A 22734-nucleotide genomic window follows, 5' to 3' on the forward strand; every position below is an offset into this window, starting at 1 on the left:
CCTAGACATCTGGCGTACGGATCTCCACTTCCCGGATTCCCGGTTGGTATTCCGTAGCGGGATATCTTATTGATAGCGAGTCCTGCATCCGAGTCACTACGGTATGTACTCTACTAATCTCCTAGGAACAAGTTGTATTTTCATCTCACACAATCAATTATACTGTCGCTCAGTCAGAATGAGCTGGGCTAGATACCAAGTGATCCTTTGGGCCCAATTTCTTCCAATGCACAAGCAGGCTCACTTCTGCAAGTCTGTTGTAATATAGGAGGGTAGACATTGGGCGCTTGTATTCGAGTAGAATATCAGTCTTGTCACTTGTCAAACTCAAGTGCTCACCAAAAAAAGCTAATAGTCGAAAGATCTGGGAGCTACCACAAACCAAGCTGAGCATGGTTTGTACTATCATGGAATATCCATAGTTTTCGCCTGTCTTGATTTATTACAGCCTATGTGTTGTTTGGCTCAAAGCCTGTATCAACGGACACGACATATTGTAATTATTTCCACAAATTACTTCCCAGACAAGAGGGAGAAAGTGGTAGCTGAAGTCTCACAGAGAAGGGCATCCAACCTGTGATAAACCCAACATCAAGACTCATACCGAAGTATCTCATCAATGCCATCCAGCGCACGAAATCGACTTCCTTCAATGGATCAAAAATACATGTTGTCACTTTTTTGTTGACCCCTGCCAAGAGTGAGGAAGTCGATATCAAGGAAAAGAAAGGTATGAGAGTACTGGCGAAAGGAAACAGCTAATGCCAGCGTCAAGTCACAAATTTGACGAATGTACACATACACTTCTTGACGAGAAAGAGGTGGAGGGGGGACTTGAAGTGCTAAAGGGGAAGAAGCCCAGTCAATCTTGCAGTTAGGAGGTCCTGGGGCCGCGCTCTGGCACTGCCGAGCCATACCACACTTTCATAGCAGGATAAGTGCAAGGGGCGCTTTTCAATGCATTTCTAGAAGGTGATGGAGCTCTCGGAGCAAGAGTTCGAACATAAACTACCTCGCGCTCAGCAGCAGTTGTTCCGCGGTCAAATTGTGAGCGACGCCGACGTTGTTCGTCTCGGTATTGCTGACCAACACGAGGGGCAAAGAGGCCTTCAAAACAATGTCTCATCAGTGATTGATTATCAACCGTAATCCAAATTCCATGACTGACCGACGTGTTCTGCATTTTCGATACTACGTCGCATCTTTGACGGGTTGTCTGGGCCAGGGAAACGGTCTTCAGTACCAGCAAGTCCCCCAATACCCGTATGGAATATCTACAAAATTGGTGAGCTTTATACTAGTTTATCTTCCCTAACAATTGCAGCAAGCAGCTACCTTTGGGCGAAAGGACGGATGCTCTAACATCACAGAGCTGTTGCGAAATTTTTGCACCAGACAATCTTTGCCTTGGATTGCTAAACTGCGTCTTAGCACGTGGTACAGAATCGTGGGAGGCTGTTGACTAACTAGCATACGATACTTCGGCAACCTTGTCGCTGTTGAAACAGTTCCTAAGTGAGCCAGTTAGTGCCAAAATCTGAAATATGCGTAGAGGCCATATATACCAAGTATTCCCTGCTCGTGCGTTGACAAACTAGGAACGCATGAGGAAAGACACTTCGCCATATCCCGGTGAACGGGCAGGGACTACTAACATCAATGATATCGATTGGCTATCATCATGTCAATTACGTAGAGTACTCGGAATGTATATAGCGGGAGTCTTTATCGACTTACATCTTCAAAGTTGATAAAGGCATAGCCAACGCTAAAGGAGCAGGTCAGCACGCCTTGCTGCGATTGATCAGGTAGACAAATACCACATACTTGCAATTATTTGCAAAGTCTTCAATCATGTATTTAGTTTTGACTACTTCCGATAGTCACTGGCCTATATTGAACAACTTACCAATGCGCAGATACATGAAGTCATACTTGCCATGGCTTGTTTCATCAACTATCGCCTTGAGCATGGTCTTGAAAGGTCAGACAATCGGCCAGCGGCCCCCATGAGCACTCTACTGGACGTACTTGGTCAATTTTATTAGGAATATTCCGCAACATGATCTAAGTCAAGGTTAAAACAGACGATACTTCGTGAATGTTGCAATTGTTAGAACGTACAGTTGTTCGGACGTCTAGACCCAAGCGAATTCGCTCGATATCAACAGCGTTCTGATTGCTTACGCGCAGGTCAGCATAGCGGCTGAGCTCACGGCGCGGCGAAGCCAATATTTTCTCGCCAGCCCTAGACATCCATTCCAGGAGACCGGCGTGTTCACCTGGGGGAACGGTGGAGCGGCCTGTGGGGCTGAGTTCCATATATGGGCCACGGATATTTTGATTGGAGACCCAGTGCATATTTTTGAGAAATGGATCCTCGTGTGGGAAACTATCAGTTGCGGGGCATGGGCTCGGGTGAGGTACCGGAGCTCTGTCCTCGACATCCGGTCTGAACAAAGAGATATCGAGTACACAATCCTAAGACAGACAGCGGGGCTTGTTAGAGTAATCCATCACTTTCCCATAACTTTGGGAATTGGAGGGCTGAGATCCGCGACTTACATCAACAGAAGATCCATTTAGTGTGCTAATCACGTTTTCCCCATCACGAGTATTGAAGAACTCAGCGTGAAACTCACTTATATTCTCTTGTCCAGTGGGTAGGTTTGTAAACTCCTTGATATCTCCAAAGGTCATAAAAAGGGCCTCGAGCGAGCGAGCCACGGTGCATTTGTTCAAACTCGGGTTACGGCCATCGTAGTAAACAGTCACGAGCAATTGACCTTCGTAATCAGATGCTTGTGAGGCATTCGAAGGTTCTGTATGTTGTACATATTCTCTGATGGTAAGTGGGGAGATTCGCCATTCAGGTCGTAGGAGGTGAACTTTTTCAATTGCCCTCCTTGTCTCTCGACTATCGGTGAAAGCCACATAGACCTTGCCCATGGACCTGAGGTCTGTGAGGACAGGGCCTTTGACAGTAGTAAATTCACGGCGCTTGATTCTAGTCAGTACACCACCAACAGATACAAATATTGCGGTAGTAGGCCCACATTAAAAAATCCAGCCAAAAGAATGTAAGTCAGGTTTGTTGGGACATTTTCGATCACCATGGCGCGGCTACGTCTTTCGCCATCAACCTTGTCAAAGTTGAAACCATACGACAAACTCGTGTTCTTTGGTTGAAATCTTCCAACAGGTCTATATCTCGAAGGCTCATCCTCGAGGTACTCTGGAGGGCTCGTCCCTGTTTCAGTGGATTCGGGTGGTGTCTTTGCCAATAAGTGGCCAACTCCACGGGCTTGGCTGCTACTGAGTACAAGACTTGCCGTTCCACTCGGTGTGAAAGTAGCTGCAGTTGGCGAAAGCTTCACGCATGCTGGCACTAAAAAAGGATCGGTAGATGCCCTTGCTCTTGTTAGAAGAGCTTGATATGAATAACGGGAAGATTTAGCTTACACCGAGTAGAGCTTTCGAAAACCAGGGTCATTCGAGGAAGTGCAGATCCCAGACTCGGGACGCCCTCTCGCACGTATGTCTTCAGGAGAAAATGCCGTGATCTTTGTGTCTGGAGATCCGTTCGGGGAGACCACTTCATTCGTAGAGCAAGGACTACTCAAGCCAAGTGGAGACCCGTTCGCCCTCATCTTGGGTACTCAACCCTTATTGGAGCCCAGGTTTCACGGAAGATGGAAATCCAAGTTGTTGAGAGAGACAAGGCCTAGGACAAGGACAATGGGATATTTCTGTGTGTTCACGAAAACGGAATGTATGATCAGCGAGATCAATGATTAAGTAAAGAATGAAAGAAGAGCTTGGATCTACATAAACACAGGGATGTATTCCTCTTGCTATATGTGAGAAAAGTGAGAGAGTGTGAGAGGCGTGGAGGTGAGGGGGGGAGTGAAGGAGACAAGAGATGAAAGGGTTGAAGGGAAATAAAGGCGACACGAACTAATAGGAACGTTGTATAGTGGTTTTCGCCTGACAGGGAGATCAATGAGCAGGATTCATGTACTCTCGATGATAAAGAAACAATCTATCTGTGCAGAATATCCTAAGACAGGTACCTACTGAACACACAGCTGATAACCCTAGATACTAGTACTATCTGAATGAGCGAGAAAGCGTTCTCGATACTTAATGTCTACCCATCTGCTTGTTTCAAGGATGCAGAAATAAAGGCTCCCTATATTACTGTGTTGAGTGCTTTATCTATCATAGTCTTCTGTATGGATTTAGAGGCTCGTACAATATTGTGGAACGGTGGTCTTTATCAAATATATGTATACATTTCGTCCTAGATCGGTAAAAACAGTTGATTCCAGATACGGGAAACCGTAGAAATGAGAGCAGGTACTTGTCATGTGGCCTCGTGCTATATGCTACCTATCTGGACACTCCGAAGTAAGGGTACCAGCTCGCATTAGAACGGATACACATCTTGGATTCAGTGGGGAAATTTGAAAACACATGGCTATCAGCCGGAACCGACTAGCCCTAGTAGTAATTCTGTTTCTCAGAATTCGACAACAAAGCCTACAAATCCAGGACTCTTACTGCCTAATACTATACTTAGATCGGTAAAGGCCTGCTCATGAGCATATCAAACTGACCTTCTGGGTGCCCATAGACTCGGTGACCATCATCTCATCTATTGAGTACCGGATGTCCATAGATGAGGGCTGTTAACTACCTACTACCACCACTAGCAATGAAATCACGGACACCACTATGGCCTTCGAGTTTGCCTTTGCCGCTCGTGGAATAGAGTCTGGTTAATTCTATTATTTTTCAGGGGTGAAAGACAGCACAAATTAATCAAATCGTCCACAGATGCCCCAATGTGTGGATCGTCAAGCCCAGATACATCAAAATGTTGGTTGGCGCGCCAGCATGAAATTTCCCTTTGCTTGCTGAAGATGGCAAATCAGTCGTGATACTGCCTGTCGGTCCGCCAATCCTAGCACCAGGACCATCAGCCACCACGGACGTCACTGGGTGCGACACTCGGGTGGCACCAGGAACTGCGTTCTTCCCCGTACCGATTTCCAGGATCTCGTCCCCTGTTGAATTGAAATTGGTGTTTGCGAGGGAGATCTCATTATTAGAAAGATCATATACAATATAAGCACTGCGTAGAAATGTGTCGCCTAGGACAACTGTGCTGTCACCGGCAGGGACAATACCAAAGACACAAGCACGTGTGCCATCCTGGAAGCGGAGATCACCGGCATCAAGCACAAGCTCATCAATCCCAACTGTTATGTTAGGGGATGAAAAAGTATACACCAATTGGATATCATCATCCGATATGCTGCATGGTATATATCCTGCACCACTGGAAGATTCATAGACCACCCCAAGATCATCATAGATATCTTGAACAACACCATCGGGGAGATATGTCAAGGAGCTCCCGGAATCAAGGAGAACAGCAGCTGGAAGTGAGTTCGAAGAGTAACTGTGATGCGTTGACTCTGATTTCAACGAAACTGCCGTAAGCGCCACTATGAGTTCTGAATAGCCACCGTTGACAGTTTGGATGGGCAGGGTTTGCAGATGTCCGTTGTACTTTGCTTTGTTTACCCCCCCAAATAAGATTGAGCCGGTGTTTGCGTCCAGATCATTGAGCCAGAGACTGTAGGCATTGGATTTGAGTAGTCCTGCCTTAACCATCGCCCATGGAAGATTTGGGTAAGGTTCTTTACCATAACGACCAACTTGGACCTCATTAGAAGGGTACCCTATGCCTAAAACGCCCTCTGATATGATCAATCAACCACAGGGAGATTAGTTGACGATCAAGAAATCGATACCGGGCTTGGGTCTCTGTTACAACCAGGGTCATGACAGACTTACCCGGTGAACTAGATGAATACCCCACGCCAAATTGGAAGTGTTCTAGGGTTGCGCCTCCGATCTGGAGGTTGTCGGTCAGATAAGCCCCGGTTGCTCCGGTGCCATCTGCATAGGAAATGTTGAAATCCGAAGACGTATATGCATATGTTGAGGAAAGGGTTGGATCATATGAGCCGGAAACGCTGCAAGGGTTTCTAGACGAAGAGCAAAGAGTCGAGTTTGCCGCGTTACACCATAAGTCGCTGCTTCCAGTGTCAATAACGAGGCGCAAGCTTTGATTTGGCGTCCCAAGTGTAACATTGCAGAAATATAACATCTCCTATTTCGCTGGTATGTAAACACATCTATGATAAATATTCTATAACAGGGCACAGCCACACACCTCATTATCAAGTACCTGACCAACTGTCTTGTCACGTTTGCGCCTTACATTATCTCTGCCCACAGGATCAGGGACATCTTTGCGATTTATCATAAGCTCCACAACATCAGGGCCATCCCTGGGGTAAAGTGTGAATGCATGCGTATGCTGTATGATGCAAGAGGCCGTCAACAAAAGGCGCCACGTGGCTTTCATGATAATTAAGAATAGCTGAACCCTCCACGGCCCTTATTATAAGCAATAGTTGCCAGAAGGCAGTTCTTTCAATATGTATAGATTTAATAATTTGAGAGGCAATGCTGGACTTCCAAATCCACGCCTGGCCACAGAATATATATAAGATTTCAAATGCATGATTAACATTTGTCCCATAGCCTCTTTCAGCAGAGTAGTAGGTGGTAAGTGATGTCTTCTGTGCAATGTAGTAGGTCGTGACGACTAACACTGTTCTTTAGACCTAGCCAGATTTCGGAGATCCACATCTTTGGCCTCTTAGGTCCCAGTAGTAGACCCACAACCCCGGTACACGTGCATACTGTACAGAAATGCTGTCGTCATCTATCGTGGATATTGTCTTGGTATTCATGACACTCCGCACTGGCACAATAAATGCTACTAAGAGCCCAGGATGTGCTATGTGGTGGGGCACGTACAATTGATTACCATAGTTCGATTGTTGTTGCTGGCTCGTATTAGTCCCATCCGTCCCGGTTCGAGGCGCCGACCAGGCTCAAACAGGCAAGTTATTGATTTGCGCATTATGAACCTACAACGTTTTCCATTGTAGTTGTGTTCGTACCAAAGGTATATCTCAGGTTCTTTGCGCCAGTAATTACCTTGACTGCGGGTTCAGGGGTTCCCAATCAATTATTTTCCATGATTCACTACATGTGATAATCCTAATGTACAACTCGGGAAGTAAATACGTGCCTCTCTCCCAGTGTCCCCGAATCTTGGATAGAAAGTGCAATTCTGTCAAAGACCTACTGCTTCTCTGACATGTTTCATAGTCAGCTCAGCATTGCAACGCGCATCCTGTGCCCCTTGCTCCGCAACTGATTCAAGATAACTAGTTTTGTCCGCCATGATCGAAAAATATTTCTCTCTTATGTGCTCGAGGTCCTTGGAAATCCTAGTGGCCAAGTGTTCTTTCAAAGAACGAAGGCTAGCGGACCTATACTCCGAGGCTAGCTCGTCACATGGCCGTTCCTCAAAATGACCGAGTATTTCGAGGAGGTTAGATACCCCGGGCCGGTGGATAGGGTCGTAGGCTATACCTACCTCCGAGTCCGTCAGAGCTACTTTTATTTTTTTATGAATGTCTTCAGGGGAGTCAGTCAACAGAATTCTTGACCGATCATCGGTATGAGATTTCGACATCTTCAAATGCGGATCCTTGAGTGACATTACTCGCTTCGCGGGGGCTGCGGGGACGGTCAGTTGATGCCCTTCACAATCTAACATCCCCGGTTTCGTTATAAGGATGGTTAATCTCACATATAAGAGCTTCTGGCAAAGGGAAAATTGGGCCGTAGAGGTGATTGAAACTATTCGCAGTCGATCTGGAAAACTCGAGGTGTTGTCGTTGGTCTTCCCCAACAGGAACATGAGTCGCTCTGTATAGTGTCAGTGAAGGATCATCTTCCTCGTCGTCTTTGGCGCGCGAACCTATGTACCAAAATATCTGCAGCCTGCAGAACAGGGTACGAGAATAAACCGAGTCTCAATTTCGATCTCGCCGTTGAATGTTCCAACGTAGCGTCGTCGGACAATTTAAGTTTACTCTAGAGGACCATCATATTAACATCACACCCTTTGTGCTTGCCTCTCATTAAAAAAGCTAGTTTTGATTTCGGCCAACCCACTTTCCATTGGGTCATACGAGATAGATATCCCATGGATGATGTAGTGCAGAGAATCCAGAAGAGTTCAGCATGTGCGGCAACCTCCAAAGCAGTTAGAAATTGATTAGACAGCAAGTATATCAAATATGATAATGTCAGCACAACTTACAGCGGACTGATAAAACAAAGTCGAGCGTGTTGGATCTAGCCCGATAGCGAGTAATGTCGCAAATGACTCTTTCCTCCATTTCTTGAACTGGTTGTGATCTTGGGGGATCGTTAATGCATGGAGATCAACGATTGAAAAGAACAATTTAGTTCCTGGTGCCGTATTATTTTGGAGCTTGACCCATTCTCGTAAAGCACCCAAATAATTTCCTATGTGCGGGACACCAGTGGGTTGTATCCCAGAGAATATAACGCGACTGCCATTTTCCGCTGATGATTGAGTCCTTAATGAGCTGTTCCACCGCCGGTGGTCCTTTGACCCCCAGTGGTCCGCTTCTAAATGTACAGTGGCTCTACCCTTCGGGTGCAAGCTTATCGGCAGTTGCTTCAGTTGGCTGAATCTGGCAGACATCGTTTAGTCGGTGTTAATAGGGCGGAGTGCCGACTGACCATTGCTCTATCTGGTCACAAGTACCTGAGACCGGGAATTCTCCGCCATTAAAAGAGGGTATGGCACGTGACCTATATTGCGATAAGGACCCCCGACAAGATGCGCGGACCGAGAAAAAAAAAAGTGAAGAAAAGCTAGCCCGAGCTCTAATTGAAATCCAACCAATCGAAAACATCTGAAGAAATTGATAAACCCCCTCGGCCTTAAAATACTCGGTGGTTTCTTGAATGATAATTGCAACAATAACTAGACATAGTAAAACTACACAGAAAGGCACAGGCTAGGGACGCCGAGTGAACATATGGAGAGGTGATAGAAGATTTTCAGTGCCTTCGGATATTGGCTAATGGGGCCTGGTTATGAGCAAGTCTTCCAGCATCCAGGACGTTGGATAATGAGCCGAGCGCTTCTCCGTCCTTGCGCCGACCGAACTGTGACAGGTGATGTTCTAGGGACTTTTCGACATCCGAAGTACTTTCGTCCAAATTCCTGCCAATATCTTCAGAAGCTATGTTAGCATTTCGACTTGTATTTGAGGTTAAGCCCAGGGTAGGGACCGAGCCATACCAAGAGTTTCATGTTCCCAAACATTTGCCTTCATACCGACCCCATAGAAAGCGTGTTTCCGCAAGAATGCCAGCCATGTCTGAACAACTTCAGGATTGCCGTCCTTGATTTGAATAAGCCGACGAAGGGTTATTCGTTCGAAATTTTCTTGACTCTTTTTGTGTACAAAATTGCTCCGTGGGAAAGTCCACCGCTCGACAATCCGTGGCAACGGCACGGGCCCAGAAACCGGGAGCCGGAGATAGTATGCAGCACGAATGGCGAAGTCTGCGAAAAACTCCACATTTCGTACGCTGTAAGATCTCAACTGGAGATCACAGCTTGGTAAACCATACTCGGATGACCTCCGTAGCGGGCGCAAATAGACCGCTTGGACGCTCCGAGGAAGTCTAGCCCTAGAAGACAGGCTGTCCAGACGTTCGGACCTAAAAGAAGTAGTGAGTTAGTGTTTGAAATTGATTGATCATTCGCTCCAGCTCCAGTATAGACCGCGAAGAGGCTGTGACGACTAACCATTCCGTTGCAGATGAAGTATCGGGCGGAGAGCTATATATCAGTAAGTCAGCAAATAATTTCGCAAAGGAAAATTGATTAGACGATGTTGCCTCACATTGTATCTTTCTTGGATTCGCTTTCCGTACTTGATATACCACGCCTGGGCACAGTCGCTTGATTTGATTTGTTAAGAGCTGAGAATGCGAGGTTGCGCATGGGTACAGAGAACTTCGTATCATCAGTAACATGGAAGATAGACGGCCTTAGGCTCCAAATACCTGTATATGCCTACCAACCCCGGAGATGAGGCATGGGTTCGACAATAAGCTCATGATTGCACCACGAGTCAACTGCTGGCTAACAAGGGTAAATATGCTGGTAGTGAAGAACGCCCTGGATGTCGGCAGTCCATTTTTGACGATTTGTCTGATATTGATGTGATTGGTTGATTTGACTCACCGCTTTCCCGCTAGTGTTCCGTCGGTAGTCCGGAGTACCACTCCGTAGTGTCACCAGGAGATGAATGTACTTTCATGGGCTCCGTACAGGTACTTACTCTGGAGGTAGAGCATCAGTACCATTTAACCACAGCGTACGTATGCCACCCGGTGAGTCATGATACTGTGGACATTGTGTAGGAAGTTGATTTTGTAATGTCTGTACATTTTGCCTGTAAGTTATACCCGCTTACCCTAGTAGGATGGTACTATGGATACTACCGAAGGTAGCCGGAGTGACTAGCTAACATCAAGTACTTCGTTTCATGTACTTTGTATGGAGTACAAGTGTAGTTAACAGTCCATGTCCTAACTTGAATCGTCCTGCGTAGTGCGTACTGAAACGAAATTGATATGACAGCGTGAAATGATGGTGGGTCTGAACAACAAGGATGGGAGAGGCTTCTAGTACATAAGCAGCTAGGTTTGAAATCATTTTTAACCATTGAAACATGTTAGAAGTGTTGCACTGCGCCTATATATTTCTCATGCCCCATTCGAGACCCTTCTCTTTTCGATTCTGTGTATCATTCTCAACAACCAAAAGAAAGGAACACGACTACCCGGAGGAAACATGTCTCAATTTGATCAGGCTCGTGAGGCAGCCTCTTTCTTGAAGCAACATTTACCTGCTGCTTTACAAGATCCTCAGGTCGCAATTGTCTGTGGCTCTGGTCTGGGTGGTCTCGCGGACAGTATTCGTGACACACCCCACGAGGAATTTGATTATTCTTCTATCCCCCACTTTCCACACCTCACTGGTAGTCTCACAATGCCATATTAGTTATCGCTTGTTTACACTAACGTTTGTGCTATGATAAGTTCCTGGGCATGCTGGCAAGCTTGTTTTTGGTCTTCTTGACAAAACAGTGCCTGCTGTGCTAATGGTTGGCCGAGCCCAGTAAGGCAGACTTCCATCAATTTAATATCACTTATGAACTGACAATTGCCTACAAGTTACTACGAAGGCCATTCCATTGAAAAAGTGACGTTCCCTGTACGGGTATTCAAGCTTTTGGGAGTAGATACTATCGTCTGTGAGTGTCCATTGGACTTCTTCCCTGTTTGCATTTCCTTAACACCACATATGCAGTGACCAACGCAGCTGGGGGTCTCAACCCGAAATATGCAGTGGGCGATATTGTACTACTGAATGACGTGAGTCTCTGTTGGTCATGAGCACTAACGACATATGGGATTCTAACTCGAACATTAAAGCACATTTTCTTAGCAGGGTTGGCCGGAAACCACCCATTACGAGGGCCAAATGTTGAGGAACTGGGACTGCGGTTTCCGCCTTTGTCTGATGCCTATGACCTGGAACTTCGTCGACAAGTACATGAAGCTTGGAAGACCATAGCACAACCCAAAAGAAGCAGAGAATTGCATGAAGGCGTGTATGCCTTTGTCGGAGGTCCGAGGTGAGTTCGTCAAGGCATGATTTGAACCATGTTCCATGATCCCAGCTGAATATTGTAGCTATGAGACCAGGGCAGAATGCCGCTTGCTCCGGGCGCTCGGGGCTGACGTGGTAGGCATGTCGACTGTACCAGAAATCGTTGTTGCCAGACACTGCGGAATTCGGGTTTTGGGACTGAGCCTGGTAACGAACAATGCAGTTCTTTCGCCCGTGCCTCGTGGAGATGATAAGGAGATCCAGGGTAAAGGCGCCCAAGACCTGAATACAATCCTGGAAAGTGGTAAAGCGGACCATGGGGAGGTCCTGGAGGCTGGCCGCAATGCGGCTGTTGACATGGAGGTACGTATCCCAGCCCCTCCATCTCGTATAGCTACTGACACCGGATGTAGAAACTCGTTGTGCGAGTTATGTCAACCGTCTTCAAACGTAGTTAGTGTCTAAGTCTTGGCTCTGCCCAGGGAACAAGTGGTCGTGGGTGAGCAGTAGGCACCCGTAGCTTTGGGTTAGCCACGATCTCATGATCATTTGAACACACCAGAGAACAAAAATTTTCACGTGTTCTTCTTGCCTTGTCTTTTAGATCGCAGGTTCTGATAGTATGCCTTCTTTCCGCTTTGTTTATTCGATTGTATGTCGTTGTACTTTGACCGCAAGCGTCTGGCTTGCTGCTCCACAGCCAATGCTTCTTCAACAAACGTCTTCCGTTGGTTCTTCTTCGTAATGCGGTTACTGAAAAATTCAGTTGGACCTTCAAGTACAGTGCCCACCTGCAGGTACTTCGGAGGCTGGGTTTTCGCATTTTCCTTCTTGTAATGTCTTTTTGGGTCCAGCACGGAGCGCATCCGGAGAATCTGGAGGTCTCGCTTGAGTTCCGGCGTCAATTCTGTTCTGGGCATATCGAACCAGTCCTTCCCTGCCGTGGGTTTATCCTTTGAGTATAAATGTTAGCTTGTGGGCCATGTTTATGAAAATCAAAACATGCAAGATTGTTTCCAATGTAACATTCAGAGTAACTATGAAAAAAAGCTCTCACTAGTGCAGCGCAACCCAAAACGAGTTGTTAAAGCCACATCAAGCGCTTATGCGACAGAATAATTTTCCTCATAATGATATGGATCGGGTTTCAAGCGAAAGGGTATGATTTACCTTATTTGCGGGTCCAGTCTTTTCAGTGTTCGACATTTGGAACACTGTTGACTTGTTTGGTGAAGGCTGTATGACATGTGCTGGATCAACAGTGGCAATATCGCCCTGCTCGCGGACATAAGGTTGCAGCGAATGCTCTGATGCTAACTTGGGAACTCTAGGTTGTACATATTGGTAAGCTTATATTCAGAGCCAGCCGGGCATGAGACTTGGCTCCAAGTTTTGCCCGCGTAATCTACTCACTTTAGCGAAGAGGTTGTGCCATCTGAGTATTTGTCGCTGTGACGCTGGAGTACTGAATCATGTGTTTCTTTCACGTTATGAGCACGAAGCCGACCTTCGGCCTGAAGAAGTAGCTGTTGAATATCATGATCTGCCATGTTATCGGTGTCGGCGTTTATATTGGCAGCAAGATATTCACATGTTAATGCTGTCATCTGCTATGAGATAGCTGAGAGATGATAATGGTGATAAGTAAAAGGGGGTGAAGAAGATTTGGGAAAATTAACAAAAGAAAATTTATGAGTTGTGGGAAAAAGTTCTACTTATACTAAGAAATATTAGTAGAGGCTTGTAGCTCACGCAGATGTTAACTAAAATTTTGCATTAGACCCACTAATGTAATGTACTGAAATTTTCTTCCAGGGACCGCACTTATTCGGGCCCTTCTGCTTGAAATTACCTACCTGGGTACTAGGGAGGTACGACGGTATCTGTCTACCTCAGTACCAGGTACGTGACTACCTAGGTGGGTACTGCCTTACCTAAAGGTACAATACCTGGTGGTTTGCTCCAATAGAAGTGGACACTCGTGGTAATACCAGGATTCCAGTTTACACTTCCTCTAGGGGAATAGATCAGTTCCTAACAAGTCATCAAAATACCAAGTAGATAGCTTATAGATAACTAGGTAACGTCGGTAGGTAGTAATGACATCTCTCAAGTAGTATGTACATGTCGGAGTCTGTACGGTTACTGAAATACACTACCTAAGTACTATAACTACTTACACTTTCGTGCACTTACTGATTGGTTACAGCATCTTTCACCGCTACCGGGTATTCTGCCACCCCACCCCAACACTTTTTGTTCCCTTTCCAAGCTGCTCGTGGAGCGCGCATTCTATCCTATCTCGTGATTAACTAGTTGATCCTTTATAACAAACAGTACGTACTACTCTTGATGCGACGCAGCCCATATATCTACCTAAACTTATCGGGCACTTTGTCTGCGAACGTCAGAGCTGCATAGGACTTGGCGTTCTTTGTCGCGCGCTACTACTAACCACCCTTCCGCGATTTACCAGTCAGACACGACCCTTCATTACTTTCTCCTATCAACAACAAAGACTCGTCCTTGAGAATCAGAACAGCCATACTTGTTGCATTCATTATCTTGGGTTCACCCATCTGCTTAACATCAAATATATTTGGGGCGCCCTCGTAAGATTGGTATTGTCTTCCGCTATATCGTCTATCGGCTCGTCTGCCTTTGGGTCTCGTCAAGACCAGCATAATTGAACAAGTTCATCCCTCAAAGAACGACAAGTTTATTGGAGAAGTTTTGTGTCATGGAACAGCCTTCACAAAATACGGGACAACCCCAAGGCAGGCAGCAGCCTGTCTACGACACTAGAAATGGTGGACACTACGGTAATTCTTCCCATATCCTTTCTTTACCGATGGAGTCACATCTGTATTACGAAGAATGTGCTAAATCAACTGACGTGATTGTAAAGGGGCCAGCGCAGCGGTATGAGCAGCTACTCTCATAGTTCCCTAGGCAAAGTTACGCGTTTTGCTGTATGGCTGACTTGCTATAATTCCATTAGCTATCCGCTCAGGGATATGCGCCTGTTGCTGAGCTTTATACGGGAACATGGGCGAATGTAAGTTCTTCAAAGTTGCTAAGTTTGGATTTTATAGCACCAGCTGACAATGCCTTAGGTCAATCAAGGCTTACAGGGAGCAGCCCGGGATATCCTTACCACATATTGGCAACACATCATCAACCACTTAGAGTCCGACAATCATGACTACAAGATCCATCAGTTACCTCTCGCTCGCATAAAAAAAGTGATGAAGGCAGACCCTGAAGTAAAGATGATTTCAGCAGAGGCTCCAATCTTGTTTGCTAAGGGCTGTGATATATTTATAACTGAGCTAACCATGCGAGCATGGATCCATGCGGAAGACAACAAACGGCGTACTTTGCAGAGATCGGACATCGCGGCAGCTTTATCCAAATCAGATATGTTTGATTTTCTCATTGATATAGTTCCCCGCGAGGAAGCTACGTCGCATGCAAAACGGTCCAGCCAGGCGGCGGCAGCTCCATCGGGATCCTCTGGCCCAACAGGCCCAACAAGTCAGCTCCCGCCTTCTCAGCACGGGGTGCAGCACCCCGCACACCACATGGCACACCCCGATTACGGCATGGGACAACATGGCCTTCAAGACCAAGAATATCGCCAGCCAGCCATTTATGCAGGGGCTGTGCAGTCAGATCCAACTGCTGCGTACGGACAGCCACAGTCCCAGATGTTCGAAGGGATGTATGCTGCTTATCCGCATTTGCCTCCGCAACAGGTATGTTTCCAAGCGAACCGTTTCAAGCTTCCATTTGGTGCCTTATGAATGTACGGAATTTAGCTGGTTCTTTTTTCGCTAATATGTCTAAAGTGAGCCACCTGGGAGACATGGCTCGAGTTAATCAGTTCGCATTTCAGTAGTTGAAGGACAGATTATTGGCGCTTGATGTGGGTTGCTCAATTGAGTAACTAGTAGAATAATGATCTGAGAATTCTACCAAACATTAGTGATTTTATTGACATGAGTAAAATGACTCTTCCCAAATGATAATAATCGGCCGGGTCGTGGGCGATATTGTGGCCTATCTGAATCGGAGCACCAGGCATTACATTCACCGGTTACACTATATCTCAAGACCTTTTCCCAAACCTGGAAGAAAGTGTTGAAAACTTGTCATTTTTTATCACATTTTCGGGAGCTCGTGTGACCCTGCAACTTATGTTAGCTATAGGGTCCATGTAAAAGCCGGAAGATACGTACTTTTCTAGTAAGATCGGCCCATTAATCGCATCCACGCGACCATACTTCTTATTGCGGGTAGATATGTCATAAAATTCATCCGTATTGTCTGCCTGCATCAACTGTACTGTTTGTTGAAGCTCATCAAGGTTTTCGCGAAGGATGGGCACACCAAGGCTGTCAACGAAATGATGAAGATATTCAACATCCTTTGCGAGAGCCATGATTCCATTCGTGTTGATTCTCTTGACATCCGGAGCAAGTGGAAGAGCCTTGGACAAAAAGAAAGCAATCAGCTCTGGTAAAGGGGGAGTTGGGACTATACGGTGTATACATACAAGAATCGTATCCGCTGCATGGCTCAGAGCATCGAAGTATATGAGTTCTTTTATTTCCGTAGGGAGGCCTAGCAATGTTGAATTCATTATGTTCGATAGGAAACGAGTCAGTGTCTGCATGTAATTGCTCGGCTCGGTTGGTGGAGAAGAGGCCGTCCAGTCGTATTCTGCGGTTTCAACGAGATCGTCAATTTTCGAGTTGACGACTTCAAATATGCGCTTCTCTGCTGCTTTCTTGTTACTCCTGAATTTTTCGGTAGCATTTAAAGCTGTGGAACCACTTGTGGAGCCTTGCGACCTAGCAGCTGCGAGAAGTATTTCAAGCTCATAGCATGCATGTTCAAAGTGCTCTAGATTAATGAGGATTTGAACAATTTGCCCCAAGTATTGGGAAGCAAGACGCTCAACTAGAGTATCGCAAACTTTGTCTGAGAGTAGTTCATCCAGTGCCTATGATGGTTAGCAGGGAGTCCCACTCCTCACCATAGCAAAACTCACATCCTTAAGCGTTTCATCAATAACATCTGAGTGTGAAAAGTCGTCGTTTGCAAAGAAGTAGAACTGGTTCAGAAAGTTCCGAATGTCGATACAACACAACGGATACATTTGAGAAAACGGCAGGACACATGGGAAGCTGAAACTAGGCATTAGTGGCACGATAACAGATGCTGTCGTTTAGATAACATACGCTTGCTCTTCTCGAGATTTCTCGGGGGTATACCAGCTGACATTGAGAACCTTGTCATATTCCTCCAATGTCTGTATCGGCATGGGCATGTAATCATCGGTAGACACAATCTCAATATCTTAGCATTCGAAAAAAGACGGTAACTAGGTATGACTCGTACCTCTTGAAAATCATCACTAAACCTTTTCTTCAAAAGCTCGGCGTATCTTCCAAACAAAACCAACAAGAAGTTGTCAAATATTGGAACCTGGAAATCCCAAGCCTGTAGCGAGTTAGTGGTAATATCAACTTCAATTTGTCCATGAATACTCACATTCATTGTTTGCATGAACAATGCAATTAGGTTTTTTATTTTCAGGATACTCTCAGCGTTATCAACCTCATGGAGTGTTTGTGATATCAAGTGAACTGCTGTTTGGCACAGTGAGTCCCATAATTCATCGACCTAGGTTCACATGTGAGTTTGATGGTGAAAGTGGGATAATAGTTGTTTGTACCTACATCAATTGATGATCTCAGATCAGGAATTCTTTTCATTGTAGATCGTTCCACAATGGCAAATCCCGCCATTTCTTCCAGAAGGTTGTGTAGGCTGGCGCCATCCTCATCGATGAGTGTTATTGATGCTGGGACAAGAAGCTCTTTTTGCCGACGTCGTGTATTGGCATATTCAATACGAAACTTGTCCATTTGCCCTAAAGATTGATGGATGTGAAGACATTCAAACAATGGTGTAAAATCAACCTGGAGTTCTTCATTTTGCAGAAGATCATACTCCTCATGCTCGTCGGAAACCAATTCAATGGCAGAATTTAACTTGAAATGCCCAAGATATGGTAACCTCTCCACCCTCTCTTTCTGCCTTGTTTTTCGAAGATCGGTGTGGTATAAAGCAATCTCCCCGAGATATTGCGACATTTCACGGATCCGGTATAGCCAAGTATTCAGGTCTGACATCACTGCTTCGGCTATGGCCTTTTGGGTTGTTGGGACAGAACGTTGGATCATTTCGGCAATCTTGTACTGGGTCACCCCTTTGAGATGAACATTCTGGAGCTCTTCAAGGGCCCGAAGTGCTGCGTAGTGATTCTTCTTTGCCAATAGATCATGGACTTGATTGGCGAGACGTAAAACTTCCAGGCAATCTTGGATGGCACGCAATGTCTCATCTATGTTCTGTCTGTGACTCCGCGACTCAACTAATACTTTCTTTTGTTCAGCTAACTTTTCCGTGCTGGATTGAATGGATTGGTTTAAATCTAGTATTTCTGCTGTCAAGCTGACAGTGCCTTCTCTGATCCGAAGAAGCTGATTGACGGAACTGACAAATTCCTGGTGGTGTGTATTGCATATTGTTTCGATCTCCGCTTCCTTGTCGCCGGCGAACCTAGATAGTGACTGCAGCAGCTGCGAGGTTCGGTTGCCAATACTGTATTCTTTAATCGATGGAATAAGTTGGTCAAGATAGTCAGCGTCAGACGGCGATATAATGATCTATGATGGTTAGCCAAACTTCAAAGCTTGTAATCACTGCTCTCTGATTCTCACTTGGTTCAAGATGTACGAAGATTCATTTCGGGAAGACACCATTGACGGCATCGCGGCTGTTCATGCAGCATATAGGAGAACTATAAAAATGTATTCCAGATAAATTATTGATGTGTCCGCTAAATCAAGAAATTAGTGTCTCGTTCTGTTGGTTATACACACAGCTTAGTTCATATGGTCCCTGGCTAAGGAGCCTAAAGCTGATCGTTTCATCATGTGACCGTTGATTAACTAACCACCTAACTTAAACCTTACCCAGCTAGCCCGGGTGGAGGGGCCCACCAAATGCTAAACTGCAATGCCACGGGTTCAAGCAACTACATAGTGGGCCCATGGTAGAAGTTGCAGATAGAGTGGCATGACCGCACCGCAAAATCCTCACTGAACCGCACTGAACCCGCAGCCGTGCGGGTTTGGTACAAGGGGGGTAGAATCTATAGTGGATTTGGATCCCTGAAATAAACTTGAATTAGAGTTAGCTTAATTTAACCTTTTTAGCTTAGGTATTTAAGTAATATTTTAATATAATATATATATTCATATAAGTATTCTAAAAATATTATTTTTATAATTTTTGCTTATAAACTAGACTAGTAAGCAGGCTTTTACAGATAGACTAGTCTACTTTAAGCCTAAATTTTAGCCTTGACTAGTCTATTGAAGTAGAAATCTATTAATTTTTGGTTTTTATATAAAAACCATATCAAACTACAAAAAATCACGTTGTAAGCGGCTAGGCCGATATTGGGAGGTTTGGGAGTAGACATTATTTAGGTGGCTAGTCCCCTACTTATTAATAGATATCTCTATAAAGATAGAAGGAACTTTTTATATAAAGATAAAAATAATATAATTTAAAATAAATTACTCAAGTCTTCTCCTAGTAATTTCTATAATTTATTATACTTTAGTAGATATCTATTAATTTAATATTAGTTTACTAGTTATTTACTAGATCCCTATATTTATTTATTAAGTTTAATATTAATTAATACTTCTAGTTATAATAATTATCTCTTTTTTTTTAAGTATTTTAATTATAAGATAATAGTATTCCTGTAATTAATCTAATTAGAATTTAAATAATTAATAATTATAAATTTTATATATTCTAATCAAGTAAGTTAAAATAATAATAATAAATAATATAATATATAATCTTATTATTATTATTTAAAGTAATAAATAAACTAGATAATAAATAAGTCTTAAGATATAATATAAAGACTAATAATTTTATTTTATTTATTTATAAAATTTTTTTTCTTTTTTTAATTTTTTTTATTTATAATTTTTATATATATATAATATTTATTTATTAATTTACTAGTAAGTTTATATTTAATTTATATTATTATCTTTAAATAATATTAAAATTATTATAAGTTTTAAATATAAAATATTTATAAGAACTAGCCTCTTATTTAATACTTAAATAAATTATTATTATTTTTCTAGTAATTAGATAATATATTTATAAGATAATAATATCTAGAATAATAAGAAATATATTTTTAATAATAATTAATTAAAGCTTATAATCAAGATTATAAAGATATATTATTTTATTTTTTATTACTTATTATTTTATTTACTAATAATTATTATTCTTATAAATTATATATAATTATTATATTAGTTTTTAAGTTCCTATTAACTAGTCTAGTTATACTTATCTTAATAAAAAAAAAAGAAAAAAAAAAAAAATTTTTATTTTTATATTTTTATTTTCTTATATCTTTCTAGTTTCTTATTATATAAATATTAGAATCTAGATAATAATCTCTTTTAATTATATTAATATTAAAATATAAATAATAATAATTACTAGCTTTTTTCCTAGTTCTTATATAAATATTAGCTTTACTTAATACTTATATTATACTAAGAAAATTAAAGTAAAGAAGTTATATAATTAATTATATAATTTTATTAAGTATAAATATTATTAATACTAGGATAAGAAGTACTTACTAATATTGATTTTTATTTATTTTATAATAAATATAATCTTAGTCTTACTAGTAAAAGTTTAAATAATTATAATAATAATTTTTATTAAATAAATAAAGATATTTTATTACTAGTTTCTTTATTTACTAGCTAATTAATAGATAATAATTCTTTTATTATTTAATTATAATATTTTTTATCTAGTAAATATTATACTTAAGATATTAGATTATTATTTTTATATTAAGGAAAAAAAAAGATCTAGCTAGTAATAAGTAATAAAAGAATTATTAAAATTAAGAATAATAATAAGAAAAATAATAATAAGTAAATAATTTAATTTTAATTAAAACTTATTATAGGCTTTAGCTTAATAATTATTTTTTTATATAATTTTTAATATTTTTTTAATAAAACTTCTTTTTACTAAAAAGAAGAAAGAATAAAATTATTAAATTATTTAATATATTATATAAAAAAGAAAAAACTCTTTATAAAAAAAATTTTTATTTAACTTATTATTTTTAATATTAATAAGATTTTATAAGAAAAATATTTACTTTTAGATATTATTATAATATTTTTAAAATATTTTTAAGATTTTTTTTAATTATTATAAATTTTTATAGTTTAGGAATCTTTTTTACTTAATTAAATATTATATTTTTTTATAATATTTTTTATTAGCTAGGATTATTTTTATTTTTTATTCTTTTTAATTATTAATTATAATAGACTAGAAATTTACTAATTTCTTATTAGATTCTTATAAGTACTAAGATTTAAGTAAATTAATATAAAAAATAAAATAAATATTATTATAAGTCTTAGAAAGTTATAAATAATATATCTACTTATTAATTATTTTAATAATTTTAAAGAATTCTAGATAATAATTATCTAGCTTTTAGCTAGATTACTAGATATAAATATTTCTTATAAATAATAAGATTTTATTCTTAATCTTAAAGATTATTAAAATATAATATTTATTATAACTTCTTATCTATATTTCACAAGCTTTTTATAATTATTTCTTAAGTTTTATATAAATCTTATAAATTCTTTATATTTATCCTTTAATACTTTATAATAAAGTATTATTTATTAGCTTATTATCTTATAATAACTCTAGATTATAATTATAATATATAAAAAATAAGAACTTTCTAGTAGATATATATATTAAATTATTATATATAAAACTAGTAGTAAATAAAATATTAATCTAATTACTTTATTAGTAATTAATATATAAATATAAATATTTCTTAAATATCTAGTTTTATTATTTAATTTAATTATTAGTTTATAAATAAAAGATAGTACTTAAATACTAGTTTATTTAAAAATATTAATAAAATTATATCTAGTACTAGCTTGTAAATAATAATCTATAATTAATTATTAAATTATTTATAAATTTATAATAAATTAAGATTTTATTTATATATAAATTAATTAAGTCTTTAATAATAATATTTTTTATAATAAGAATATAAAGATTATCTTAATAAAATAATTAATAATAACTAGAATTATATTATATATAATTTTTTATTAAGTTAATAATAATAATCTAGTAATAAAGTTTATAATAATATTATTTTATAATTATTTATAAGATTATTATTTTAATCTTTTAATCTTTTAGTAAATTATATAAATATAAATATATTTATTAATATTTTTTTAAAAACTTTTTTAATAATATTTTTTTATAATTAGATTTCTAATTTTTTCTTAATTAAAATATCTTATTTATAAATTATTATAATATATTATAAGAAAATATTTTCTCTTTATATATTTTTAATAAGATTTAAAAAATTAGAAGTTATTATTTTATTTATAATCTTAAAATTACTTATATTTATAATATTAATTCTTAGAATTAGAAGTTTTAAGTTATTATTCTCTTTTCTTAAGACTAAATATATTATATTCTAAAAATAACTTAAAATAAAGAGTTTTAGATTTTTATTCTTTTTTTTTAATATTAACTTTTTTATTATTTCTTATTAAGAATTATTTAAAATAAGAGATTTTAATTTATCTTTTTTTTTTTAGAATTAAATATATTAAATTCTAAAAATTATTTAAAGTTAGGAATTTTAGTTTTTTTTTTTTTTTTCTTAAAATTAAATATATTAACTCTTAAAAATTATATAATTCTAACTTTTTTTATAATATTAATAAAAGTTTAATAAAAGTTTCTAGGTTTAAGAAGTAATAATCTTATTATTTTAAAAATAAATTAATAAGATTTAGCTTTATTAACTAATACTTAATTTTAAAATTATATATTATAAGTAATTTAAT

The 22734-nt window shown here is 40.1% G+C and overlaps 8 protein-coding genes across 8 annotated transcripts; 2 read left to right on the top strand and 6 right to left on the bottom strand.

Annotated features, from left to right (window-relative positions):
- Positions 1-727: 727 nt before the first annotated feature.
- Positions 728-3903, bottom strand: P168DRAFT_120984 (putative meiosis protein MEI2). Its single transcript, XM_024832619.1, has 14 exons — positions 3463-3903; positions 3057-3411; positions 2566-3000; positions 2125-2481; positions 2032-2067; positions 1910-1976; positions 1828-1846; positions 1738-1768; positions 1656-1673; positions 1566-1594; positions 1468-1511; positions 1336-1415; positions 1169-1274; positions 728-1107 (listed from the first exon to the last, which is right to left on the bottom strand). The coding sequence occupies exons 1-14, from the start codon at positions 3648-3650 to the stop codon at positions 875-877; spliced, it is 1998 nt and encodes a 665-aa protein (XP_024695494.1). The 5' UTR covers positions 3651-3903; the 3' UTR covers positions 728-874.
- Positions 3904-4597: 694 nt separating this feature from the next.
- P168DRAFT_121017 (pepsin-like aspartic protease) lies at positions 4598-6691 on the bottom strand. Its single transcript, XM_024832620.1, has 4 exons — position 6691; positions 6248-6624; positions 5866-6184; positions 4598-5768 (listed from the first exon to the last, which is right to left on the bottom strand). The coding sequence occupies exons 2-4, from the start codon at positions 6440-6442 to the stop codon at positions 4825-4827; spliced, it is 1458 nt and encodes a 485-aa protein (XP_024695495.1). The 5' UTR covers positions 6443-6624; position 6691; the 3' UTR covers positions 4598-4824.
- A 425-nt stretch (positions 6692-7116) lies between these two features.
- Positions 7117-8708, bottom strand: P168DRAFT_265682 (tryptophan--tRNA ligase MSW1). Its single transcript, XM_024834927.1, has 5 exons — positions 8261-8708; positions 8113-8193; positions 7916-8031; positions 7745-7863; positions 7117-7671 (listed from the first exon to the last, which is right to left on the bottom strand). The coding sequence occupies exons 1-5, from the start codon at positions 8669-8671 to the stop codon at positions 7223-7225; spliced, it is 1176 nt and encodes a 391-aa protein (XP_024695496.1). The 5' UTR covers positions 8672-8708; the 3' UTR covers positions 7117-7222.
- A 141-nt stretch (positions 8709-8849) lies between these two features.
- Positions 8850-10310, bottom strand: P168DRAFT_288799 (mitochondrial 37S ribosomal protein uS10m). The gene is made up of 5 exons (XM_024836872.1): positions 10051-10310; positions 9888-10000; positions 9791-9823; positions 9278-9702; positions 8850-9209 (listed from the first exon to the last, which is right to left on the bottom strand). The coding sequence occupies exons 2-5, from the start codon at positions 9986-9988 to the stop codon at positions 9034-9036; spliced, it is 735 nt and encodes a 244-aa protein (XP_024695497.1). The 5' UTR covers positions 9989-10000; positions 10051-10310; the 3' UTR covers positions 8850-9033.
- Positions 10311-10750: 440 nt separating this feature from the next.
- Positions 10751-12606, top strand: P168DRAFT_303157 (purine-nucleoside phosphorylase). The gene is made up of 7 exons (XM_024838723.1): positions 10751-11030; positions 11092-11170; positions 11227-11306; positions 11363-11427; positions 11488-11690; positions 11749-12028; positions 12079-12606. Exons 1-7 carry the CDS (start codon positions 10844-10846, stop codon positions 12121-12123), a joined length of 939 nt encoding a protein of 312 aa, XP_024695498.1. The 5' UTR covers positions 10751-10843; the 3' UTR covers positions 12124-12606.
- Positions 12112-13374, bottom strand: P168DRAFT_121136 (Fcf2 domain-containing protein). Its single transcript, XM_024832621.1, has 3 exons — positions 13079-13374; positions 12836-12992; positions 12112-12618 (listed from the first exon to the last, which is right to left on the bottom strand). Exons 1-3 carry the CDS (start codon positions 13270-13272, stop codon positions 12241-12243), a joined length of 729 nt encoding a protein of 242 aa, XP_024695499.1. The 5' UTR covers positions 13273-13374; the 3' UTR covers positions 12112-12240.
- A 595-nt stretch (positions 13375-13969) lies between these two features.
- Positions 13970-15624, top strand: hapE (CCAAT-binding factor complex subunit HapE). The gene is made up of 4 exons (XM_024841042.1): positions 13970-14487; positions 14574-14587; positions 14667-14723; positions 14782-15624. Exons 1-4 carry the CDS (start codon positions 14406-14408, stop codon positions 15469-15471), a joined length of 843 nt encoding a protein of 280 aa, XP_024695500.1. The 5' UTR covers positions 13970-14405; the 3' UTR covers positions 15472-15624.
- P168DRAFT_288804 (Rab GTPase-binding exocyst subunit SEC15) lies at positions 15585-18665 on the bottom strand. Its single transcript, XM_024836873.1, has 9 exons — positions 18460-18665; positions 17413-18405; positions 17225-17356; positions 17072-17173; positions 16912-17021; positions 16722-16857; positions 16224-16673; positions 15907-16157; positions 15585-15855 (listed from the first exon to the last, which is right to left on the bottom strand). Exons 1-9 carry the CDS (start codon positions 18508-18510, stop codon positions 15777-15779), a joined length of 2304 nt encoding a protein of 767 aa, XP_024695501.1. The 5' UTR covers positions 18511-18665; the 3' UTR covers positions 15585-15776.
- Between the last annotated feature and the right edge of the window lie 4069 nt (positions 18666-22734).

Source organism: Aspergillus campestris, assembly GCF_002847485.1.
Source record: "Aspergillus campestris IBT 28561 chromosome Unknown P168scaffold_3, whole genome shotgun sequence".
NCBI classification, from domain to species: Eukaryota; Fungi; Ascomycota; class Eurotiomycetes; order Eurotiales; family Aspergillaceae; genus Aspergillus; species Aspergillus campestris.